The sequence below is a fragment of the Neolamprologus brichardi genome, chromosome 19, assembly GCF_056152115.1.
Source record: "Neolamprologus brichardi isolate AB-2024 chromosome 19, ASM5615211v1, whole genome shotgun sequence".
Classification (NCBI taxonomy): Eukaryota; Metazoa; Chordata; class Actinopteri; order Cichliformes; family Cichlidae; genus Neolamprologus; species Neolamprologus brichardi.
In genome coordinates, this window is record NC_142122.1 from 8,573,177 (window position 1) to 8,584,703 (window position 11,527).

Here is an 11,527-nt window from a genome sequence, read left to right on the forward strand (position 1 = left end):
TGCCTCCTAACCGCCTAGGAGAAGCCGCTTGTCGGAGTGAGCGCGCCGCTGTGGGGCCGCCGTCTCCGTGCGCTCTGACTGGAGGGGGCTGGCTCTCCTGATTGAATCCAGCTGTTGGGAAAGTGCTCGGAGGGGGCCCGTTAATTTGCATTGCTAAATAATCTGTAGCGCCGACAGAGCGGGGAAGAAGCAGAACAGTCCATTTTGAAAAAGCATTCTTCCAACACTTGGTCAATGTACTGGAGCTTCAGCTCGACCAGGCAGCGGTTAATGAAAACCTGGTGTCGGCTTTCGCGTAAAGGCGCATAGTTGGGGGTGGTGGTGAGAGTCCTGCTGAGTAGTGGCGAGGGGATTCAAATTTACGGGTCGTTTCAAATCTTTCCTTTGAGAGAACTCAGTTGGAGTCGTAAACCATGCATTTAGAGGGACGTGGCCTCAGGTTTTGCTCTCCTTCAAGGTCAGTCGTCTCCACTTTATTTTCTCCGCAGGCATCTTTTGCGTAACGGACTTTTTTTCTTTTTTTTTTTTCTTTTTTTTTTTTAAAACTTACGTTGCAAGTTTGAATGAATATGTGACAAATGCCTGTATCAAGTTCCTGTTTTCTTCTGCGAACTCCTTCCGAGAAGGGCTTAAAAACGTAAAATTTCCTCTTTGCAGGATGCTGACAGCTCTGGTATTTATTCTGCTTTGTGTCCAGCCTGGGCGCGGACAGGTAAGACACCTTCATCCATTTAGTCTAAGGCTGTGATCACTTAACTAAAAAAGTTGCTCTAAAACTTACCAAAACCAATAAAGGTGCAAATGCGTCTTTGATGCAAGCTAATATATTTATGCATTATAACATATATTCTTCTCATACTAGTTTGACATCTCAGCAAATGAATGCGTTAAAAAACATGCTCAAACCGCATTTTGATCACTTCTCTTCAGACCTGCACAGAAGGTTTCGCATATGAACGCAGAACAAGACAGTGTATAGGTGAGTGGCATCACTTCTGTGGCTTTTTTTTTTTTTTTTTTTTTTGCATCGAAAAGTTAAATTTATAGAACAAAGAGACGTGTCTGGAATGCAAACACATTGTGCGCAAGAAAATCAAATCCCAAAGCACCGGGATGGGTTGTAGCACAGATTCACACATGCTCCGGATGCAAGAATGTCCTTATCAGTGCACGGCTCTGTATTCCAGATGTGGACGAGTGCCGTACCATGCCAGATGCTTGCCGAGGAGACATGCGCTGTGTGAACCAGAACGGAGGTTACCTATGCCTCCCGAGGAACTTGTACAACCAGCCTTACAGACCGGATCCCATAGTGCCTGAGCCGGTTTACCCGGACCCTTCAGGTGGATTTTCAGACTCTTTCGTCCCATCTCCCCCAAGATCTGTGGAGCCCAGCTACCCAAGAGTGATCAGCACTGCGCAATGTATCCTGGGATATACTCTTGCAGAGGATGGCACCTGTAACGGTTAGTAGGATTCTGCAGTTTGTTCTCAATGGTCTAAGATTTTTACTACCACAAGTAGAATATAGTAATGTGTAAACTTTTTGAGCTACCCCTGATTTCTTTATATTTTGAGAAGAAAATGAGAAATAATTGCAATAATTTATTAAAACAGAAATAAAGGCACAAATACAATTTGTACAATTTGAATAAGCTTGAAAGTCAATATTTAAAATGAAACCTTTATTCTTTACACAGTGTGAAGTCTCTTAGGCAAGATTTCTTGTTATATCTGTAAGTACTCTTCAGGAATAGTTCTCCAGGCTTCTTGAAGGACATTCAAAGCTCTTCTTTGGATGTTGGCTGCCTTTTGTTCTGTTCTCAGTCCAGATGATCCCACACTGCTTCAGTAACTTTGAGGTCTGGGCTCTAGGGAGGCCAATTTATGACTGATAGTATTGTGTGTTCGTCTGTCCAGATATGCCTTTCCTGCATTGGCAGTGTGTTTGGGAACATTGTCATGCTGAAAAATGAATTTATTGTCAACCAGAAGCTTTCCAGATGGTATTTCATGTTGGATTTAATTCTGATGGTGCTTTTCCCGTTTCCCAATGACATGACATTCAAATACTGTCCTCCATTTGTGCAGTTAGCTACATTTTTTTAAAGGAAAGACTGGACACCATGCTGAGGTGTGACAAGTTTTCAACTAATAGCTGCTAATAGTGGAAAAGTACTTCTTTATGTCTGTCAAACTGCCTTATCTTTGGAATTTCTAGAATTCAACTAAAGAAGTTTGAACAAATTATGTGTTTTTGTGAGACAGGCTGCTGTTAACAAAGTGCTTGCTCAGTTGTCTATGATCTGTTGAAAAAACACTGGTTTATCCCTTGAGTTAGGTGCCTTTTTTATGTTTGAATAATTGTTTTAATAATTACAAAGGTCCATGTTGCCTAACAAACAAACACAAAAAACATTCCTCTGAAAATGTTCATGTGAAAAAGCAGCCAATGACCTTCTGAAAGACTGGAGAACTGTTGCTCAAGAACCCTTAAAAAAGGTCAGGCCCTTTGGAAGCAAAATATAAGGGAATGAGAGCCAGCTCAAGACTTTTGCAAAGTATTGTAACTCAACATTGTACTTTAATACAGCACTGGAATAAATGTACTGCAGGTTTTTCAGTCTGATTTCATTCCCCAGTTGTTCTATATGGGGCTGGTCACGTGCTTGAAGCCATACTTACAGTTTTTCTTATTATACAACCTTTTTTGTCCATTTGGAAGAAGCCAGTGCAGTCACTACTCTATTTAGAAATGATCTGGCAATTGCTAATGGGTTAAATCCTGATAATCATAGGGTATGTGGTTGTCTGCGCAAATCATCATGTAAAACCTCTGATGACGAAATTAGCATCCATTAGAAATTGATGTCACTTGGACGCTTGCATATTTGCGCATGCAGAAAGTATTAACTCTGGGCTCAGGAGAACTCCCGTAGCTGCGGTTCAGTCATACGAGACTGACTCATAAAAAATTCTGCTGAAAACTTCACAATTCTTCCGTTCAAGCCAATTTCAAAAATGAAGTAAACATTGTTCGAGCCAAGTCTTTTGTTCGTGTTCATCAGAAGTCCCCGAAAGTTCAAAGTTGCTTATTGTTTTCAGTCGTTTGCTTACATCAGTCTGACAAAGCGCTTGCTTAATTGTTCACGGTGGGTCAACATTTGCACCCATTCATCACAGTGAGGGAATGTAACCACAAGCAGGGTTTAGATCCCAGCCTTTCTATTAAAAACAAACAAACAAACAAAGAAAAACACTGAAATTCAGCAACTCTAATTGGGGACTGAAGACGTAATTATTCATAAATTTCCATTAAAATGTGTGGTCATCTTGTAACCTCTCTTGTTAATTACCTTACCCTTTAAGAGGATTCTAACCCCCTAACTGACATAGGAATGTCATATTTGATTTTCTGGAGTATTTTTCTTAACACAATCGCAGCGTTTCCCTCTGCTGCCACTCTAATGCATCTTTAAAGTTACTTCAGGCAAGTTATGAAGTCAAATTTCAACCAGGATCCCTGTGGATTAGCTGATCAGAAATCACCTGGCAAATTTCATCATAGGGCGTGAAGTTACTGCACATCTGCAAGTTGCTTTGCAACCCGTCTCTGCCAAAGCTCATTTTTATACTGTCTCACTGCTTGCAGGAGATATAAGGGTGGAAGGTGTCTATCCGCGGCTGCAGCTGTTTCTGGTCTTGAGGCTCTTAACCGGATTTCAGCAGTGGCTGAAACATTTGAATGTTTTGCAGAATACAGTCTTGACATCTGCCACCTGCTGCTGTTTATCAGATATTAGAGTCAAGCTATGAACGAGGTAACATCAGTCGAAAAGGATAAAGAATAGGAATTCAGTGTGGTTAAAATCCAGAGAAATACATGAATCCATCGCATCACAGGGACAGATGTTCTTTAGTGTTTTGTGCCGCAGCCTGTCTGCTGTCACCCCACCGACCCAGAGACCCATTTAACTTTTCAAAGCGAATAAATGTCATCTTTTTTAATTGAGCTGTTTGAATTTCACAACTTCAAGAGTTCCCAGCTGTTAGATAAACACTTCACAAACTTTCCTTGGCGGGTCTAGCAGGGACAAGCTGTTAAAAAATGGGTTCCTTAAGGTCCATTTGGGGTGTTTTCCTGTCATTTTGGATAAATTAGCCATGACTGTGCTGGGAGGAGGAAAATGTACATATGTGGTACAGTTTTCCCCCTCCAAAGAGAGCTCTAGAGGTTCACTCATGGACAAATATGGACTTTTTTCCCCCCTCTTTGTAGGGGAGAAGGTCCGTGAGGGAATCAGCTCGCAACATTGTTTGGGTAAACTACACCATGTGAGTGCCAAAAATGAGGTCATATGCTGCCAAATTTGTGCCCAGGCCAGGGCAAGAGAACAGGCATGCCTCTGTGGAGGCTGCGACTCAGCATACCCCTGAAGGCTGGCACACTGTGTGTGCAGTGATGTAATTAGTTGCTGATTGATGTTGCTGTGGGGCAGAAAATACACAGACTGCGACTTCCCGTCTGAACCTGCAACAATTGTGGTTTTGTTTCTGAGTTAATGGCATGTCAGTGTTTCAAATGGAACCAGTCTGGGGGGACAATGATAAGCTTCATCCTGAAGGTGTTGAATAAGGTTGAGCTTTCACTCTATTTAACCACACTATCTCTAATAAATGGACTAATAAAAGTGCTTACAGTTTACTTTCTAGACAAACACACAATAATTAGGATAGATGAGGATAGATCAAATTAACATTATAAAAATGACACCTGCTAAAAATCTGTACAAAACTGTCACTGCTTAAGCACACTTTTTATTCTCTACCAAGTAAAAAAAAAGAAACCATTAAAGTTCAGATGCTGTGCTTTTCATCCCACTAGAGACTGTAATTTTCATTACAGCTCATAACTCAAGTTTTAGGGATTTTCAGGTTTTTACTGGAGTCCAGGGATTTACATGCTCCGTTGTGCCTTGAGAAAAGTATCCAGCCTTATGGACTTTCGAAACCAGTGAGCACAACAGCTCATCTTTTAACAGAGCATTTTTCTGGTAGTGAAGCTATAAACTCTTATCCTTTATAATCTTTTCATTGGAATCTTGATAAAGAAAAGCAAGCTGGTTTTGTGTCACTTACTGTTATTTTGAATCAGTTTGTGCAGCCATATGTGGTCAAGATCTTTCTGCACAGGAGTTTTTTTTTTATTTTGGATCTACATCTGACCCTGTCATGTCTTCTCTGAAGCTGATCAGGACTGTCAGCAACCCCAAAAACTCGTGGGCAGCTCATAAAACAGCCTATATAAGGAGGTTAACTGAAACGCTCCTGCAGCTTGTGTGTGTATATGTTGGAGATCTGCAGTAAGGTCTACACATGGGGTGCAGATGAGGGGCATTCAGGGAGATTTTCACTGGAAACTGTAAGCAGGTGCCGTGGCTGTGTAGCTTTTGGCCGGTGGCCTAATGCACCGGGTCTCCTCCACCCTCGTGAAGGGCCAGTGGTCCCAGCTGGCATAAAGGGCAACGGTCCCACAGACAGACGTTATCGCTTATCATAGCTGCCTGTTCAAACAAAAAACCAGGCTCCCACCCACTTCCCTCCACCGGTTTTCTAGAGATCGGTGACTTCATTGTCTGAGAACCATAAACAGAAGTTGGAATTTGCGATTTGTCGTATCCTCATAAGGGCATTATGATTTAGCGTGTGAGCTGCTCCAGGGGCGTTGATGGAATTCAGATTGTAATCTGAGAAATCTGCAAATCTGTGTAGAAACGATCATAAGTGCTGAAATGATAACTGTTTGGTTAAGAGTTTGGGGTTTTTTTAAGCACAGGGCGATGAAACTCTGAGTGTTGGATAAACTGATTTTCAAACAGAAGATTGCTGGTGCAATCTCCAAGCCAGCAGGAAAAATTTCACTAGCTGATGTGCTTTCGAGCAAGGCACATAAGCGTCAAATCCTGCATTGGAGTTAGTCAATAAAAGGTGAGGTGAAGGCTAAACATAAATGTTTGGAATCAAATCTACTGACGTCCGAGAAGTGCAAAAAGCATAACTCCCACATGGAAATCAATATTATCAGTGTGTTTTTATCTCATCTGTTTACTTTGATGTCATTTTAAAAATATCCATGCCTCACTTTATGAAATACTTTAGATGATACGTGATACTCTTCTCCTAACTCTCAACAAACTTTGAAAGTGTCTCTCTGGGTGTTACTTTTGTGTCGATTTGAAGGGCTAGCTGCCAAATGTAACAGAAAAACATGTTTTTTGGGTTAATGTGCTAAACTTTTTTTTTGTTTTATGTCGCTTCTGCCTCTTTGAGAGTCCTTTTTAATTTTGTTGAATTTTGTTCATTTTTTCTCCTCTTTTTCCCCCCCTTTTTTAAATTGCAGACATTGATGAATGCGAGACAAACTCTCACCACTGTAACCCCACCCAGGTCTGTATCAACACAGCAGGTGGCTACACATGCTCCTGCACTGAAGGTTACTGGCTCCTTGGTGGACAGTGTCAGGGTGAGTCAGTTTTTCCCTAAAACTTCTTTAAACATTAGCATATATTAAAAATACACTTTACCCAATGGAATTCACATTGCATCACTGCAAATACTCTACAAAGTGCACTCAGAGTCGGTTTATTATCGTTCAGCCATCGCTCAATTTTGCCATTACTTTGTGCAAATTATCAAATGAAAGGAAGCTAGGAAAACAAGCACTGAGCATTTTAATTCAATACTTTCTGGTATTACCAAGTGATGCAAAAGCTTTGATTTTCTTCTTCAAGCACTAATAAATGCAAATGTTGTCTTGGACATGCAAAACCAGCAATTTATTATCTTAGTACTAACACTGTAAAAAGCATAGATCAGAGATCATGTCAATTTTTATGATCACTGTTGGATAATGCAGAAAAGTCCCTGCATGTACTTGTCCTCATTTAGAAAAGAAGAACAGCGCCCTCTTCATGCTTTGTGGTGCAATGCAGCTCAGCAGAGTCTGTTCAAATCAAAACACTAATCGTATATTTACTTACAGTAAACTTGCCTACAGCACAATATGTATTATGGTCAGTCAAAATTTTCTTCATTTTTTTTTCCTTTTTGGTACCAGATATTGATGAATGCCGCTATGGTTACTGCCAGCAGCTGTGTGCCAACGTGCCCGGCTCATATTCTTGTTCCTGTAATCCTGGCTTCATCCTCAATCCAGACAGCCGGACCTGTCAAGGTAAACACATTCACAAGCACCGGGCCTCGGCTTTACAACAGGAAAAGAAACACTTGTATATCGTGTACCAGTGTTGTCAGCTTCCAGCTTCTGTTGTTCCAGATGTGGATGAGTGTGCAGATGAACCTTGTAGTCATGGCTGCTTGAATACCTACGGGTCCTACATGTGCAACTGTGACGAAGGATTTGAGCTGGCATCTGATGGTACTACTTGCATCGGTGAGGAAGATTTTATTCTTTTGATATATCAATATTAATCTATCTTTGAAGCAGTGTGAACAATTGAGTCGGTAAAGAACCAGAAACTGAGATGCATATTTGTAAAAAGGAGCAAAAAGTCGTATGACAGATGTGAATTGAACAGAATAAAACAGTTTAGAAAGAGCAAGCTGCATGACTGAGACCATGCAAAACATGCAGACTTCACTCAGACATATTGAGGCGGGCTTGGTTGAGCTTGATGCCCTGTTGGTGCTGATGTCCTTTTCTGATAGGTGTTAATTCTGTTTCTTGCTTCGTGCAGACTTGGATGAGTGCAGTTTCTCTGAGTTTCTGTGTCAGTACAGATGTATCAACATCCCCGGTTCTTACTCCTGCATCTGTCCACCTGGATATTATATATATGAGGACGGCAGGAGCTGTGAGGGTAAGAGGATGAGGAACTCTCACACAGATACATCATTTCCTAACTGAATGCATTCGTTTATGTGATAAAGTTATTATTGTTATCAGTTAAATACTTCTCTTGATTCAGGACACATGCATCTATTTTTCTTTAATATCAACATTGTTGAAGCTTCTTCTTCTTCTCTCGTGATGATGATGTTTTAACTGACTTTGATTGTTGTGTGTTTGATTCTTAAAGATGTCAATGAATGTGACACTGGTAACAACACCTGTACAACAGCACAAGTGTGTTTCAATTTCCAGGGAAGCTATACATGCCTGAATTCTTTACAGTGCAACCCTCCTTACGTCGAAGTTAGTGACAAGTGAGTTTTACTGCTTCGCTTTCTCTAGACGCCTTTTAACACCAAATTATAAACTGTTTCACTGCTTATTTGTTTAAAATATCCTCTAAAGCTTAAAGTGACCGTGTCTCCTCCTTGGCAGTCAGTGTATGTGTTCTGCTGAGAACCCTGCCTGCAGGGATAAGCCCTTCACCATTTTGTACCGACACATGGACATGTCGTCGGGGCGCAGTGTGCCTGCAGATATCTTCCAGATGCAGGCCACCACGCGCTATCCCGGCGCCTTCTACATCTTCCAAATAAAGTCGGGCAACGATGGGCGAGAGTTTTACATGAGGGTACGTTTTTCAGAGACCCATCAACGGACGATATGGCAGATGGAAGACTTTAATGCACTATATTAATGCAAAGTAGCACAATAAATGAAAGTGGGCCCCCGCTCCTACAGAAACTCAAACTCTATTGATGGGGAAATTCAAGGAAACTGCAGAACTAGGCAGGAAAGGAAATGACAGTAGTGTTTGGTTGTTAAAGAATGCAGTCCAGAAACTCCACAGCTGTGACTGTTTAGTTACCAAAGATGTTTCCAAAATCAGTCTTGGACTTGTCCTAGATGATGATAATTCACCAGCTTAATAGAAAAACATATTAGAATCACTGCAAAGAAGATACCATGCGACGCTAAAAAAAATCTCCTTTTTATTGTATTGCATTTATCTTAAAGGTTAAGTAATGCAATGCTTGACATTTATCTAAAAAGATGAATGAATACAAATTTATTCATAATGAAATACTGAAAACAACTGAAAAAATTAAGCGTAAAAGTAAGCGCATTACAAAAGCTTTTATCTAAAAGATACATTTAAGTAAGATTTAAGTAAGACCACCTGGAGCTCCTTTCCTTGTAATGCTTTATTATTTCCATCTAGTATTGGCACTTATCTAAGTGAATAGTATCAGCACTTCCTCGTATCATTACACAGTGAGATGATCAGGATTTGTTCACCCACAGCATGCAGTGACATGTAACCGAAAATACAACAAATAATTACACAAAGTTTTTGATCTTCATTCTAATACAAACCACATTCCCTCCCAAAATTGGGACATTGTGTAAAATGTAAATTAAAACAGAATGCAATGATCTGAAAATCCAATAAGCCCATATTTTAGTCATAACAGAACATTGAAAACATAACATTTTAAATTGAGACCTTTTGCTATTTCGAGAAAAAAAAAATGAGTTCATTTTGACTGTGGTGGCAGTAACATGTCTCAAAAAGTTGGGATGGGGGTAACAAAAGGCTGTAAAAGGAAGTGGTGCTAAAAGGAAACAGCTCGAGGAACAATTCGCGACTAATGAGGTTAATTGGGAACAAGTCAGCTGATGTTCTTTTTATACCCAGGAGTAAATGGACAGAGGTTGACCAATCTGTAAAAAAGTACATGTGACTTATTGGCTGAAAACACTAGAGTATCATGAAACCAAAAATATGAGGACTTCTGAGCAGTCCAACATCCTCCATGAGACAAGAATGGGACAACATTCCTCTCAAAAGTCCAACAGCTGGTCTTCTCGGTTCCCAGATGTTTACAGACTGTTGATAAAAGAAGGGGGGCTGCTACACAGTGGTAAACAGCACTGTCCTTTTCTGAGATGTGTTGGTGTCATCAAATTTAAAATGAGCTCATAAGTGATACATTTTCTCAGTTTAAGCATTTGACATGGTTTCTATGTAGTTTTATGAGTAAAATATGGGTTTATGAGATTCTTGAATCATTGCATTCTGTTTTTATTTACAGTTTGCACAGGACTGATTTGACATTTTAAAATAAGTTTGTGCTCAGAGACAGAAAGAAAAAGATGGTAGTTTTGATCCTAGGCTAAAGTTAGGGTTAGATCTTTTTCTTTGTAGTTGTGATTATGATCAAATTCTGGATACACTTCAAAGAAATATCAGGTGTTTAGATAACAGTGGCTACGGAATACCGTTTATTTTGGATAAATTATAAATATATATGTGTGTACCACAGGTTTAATGAGTTGTAAGAACCTGACAATGCAGAGTGCACCCAGCAGATGGCACAGTAATTGTGTGTAATGTATCTGAGAAGCCGAGTTTGCTCTAGAGATAGATCAGAAACTGCTAAGTTGGCTTTCTAAACAAACGTGCTCTTGTTTTATTTACTGGAAGTTGTATAACCAGGCACTGAGCCACGTGTTTCTTCCGCTGTGTGCAGTAGTGTTTCCTGGAATTCATTCCTCACATTCCCCTTTTGTCTCTGTCCTCTTTCTCTTAAAGCAAACCAGTAATGTGAGCGCCACGCTCGTCTTATCGCGGCCAATCAAGGGGCCGAAGAAGGTGGTGCTGGACCTGGAGATGGTCACGGTCAACAATGTCATCAACTTCAGAGGCAGCTCCATCATCCGTCTGACAATATTTGTATCAGAGCATCCGTTTTGAGGGTCCCAAATGAACTTCATTGCCACAAAAGAAAGTCAAGCATGAAGCAGCTGTTTTCACCTGCAGCTGATGTAATAGTTTGCTTGTTATCCCCCCCCCACCCTCATTATGTCACCTTCGGTAGAGACACAACAGGACTCTGCTGAGAACAGCTGACGGGAAGACTTTCCCGTGCTGGAATCTCCACCCTTGTTTAATAGACACTGAGCTTTCACGATATTGACTTTCAACACACAAACCCACGCACACACAGACATGCAGGGATATTTATGGTGTACAATTTTCCGACATCCTCCATTGATGACCTGACAACAGCAACTTCACAGAGAATCGTTGTATATACACACGAGCTTGTCCATTTGTCTGTGAATCTTCATCCCTTCACATAAGCTGTGAGTTTTATGTTGCCATTTCCTCTCAAGTGGCATCTGATCTTAGCTGACAAGAGGAGAGCCAGTTATCCGAAGCAGAAGTGTAAATGTGCATTTTACAGAGGCAGTATTTGAAATGATGTAACAACAAGTCATTAACTGAATTATTGATCACAGTTTCTTTTTGACCAATAAACTTTTTCACCACACAAACAGCTGTCCCTGGCATGAGGCGGCTCCCAGACTAATGCATCACCTGGTTTTGTGGATACTCTGGGGAATTCGGATGGGGATTTTTTTTTTTTTTGGCACTATAACAAAATGTGGGATTATATCAATAGGGGTCACTTTAGCAAAAACTCCTGAAACAACAGCTAATTTATGGATTATAATGTGGGACTGTGATACATTTTGAATTACTGGTTTCACACATATATACAAAACTGTCAGTTTGGGATAAGTATGGGTTTATAGCAGCACTTATTT

At 40.5% G+C, this 11,527-nt stretch overlaps 1 protein-coding gene across 1 annotated transcript; it reads left to right on the forward strand.

Annotated features, from left to right (window-relative positions):
* Positions 1 to 29: 29 nt before the first annotated feature.
* Positions 30 to 11,244, forward strand: fbln5 (fibulin 5). The gene is made up of 11 exons (XM_087832807.1): positions 30 to 457; positions 658 to 712; positions 931 to 979; positions 1,188 to 1,466; positions 6,401 to 6,523; positions 7,118 to 7,234; positions 7,337 to 7,453; positions 7,758 to 7,880; positions 8,100 to 8,226; positions 8,348 to 8,543; positions 10,509 to 11,244. The coding sequence occupies exons 1-11, from the start codon at positions 414 to 416 to the stop codon at positions 10,668 to 10,670; spliced, it is 1,392 nt and encodes a 463-aa protein (XP_087688933.1). The 5' UTR covers positions 30 to 413; the 3' UTR covers positions 10,671 to 11,244.
* Positions 11,245 to 11,527: the final 283 nt, after the last annotated feature.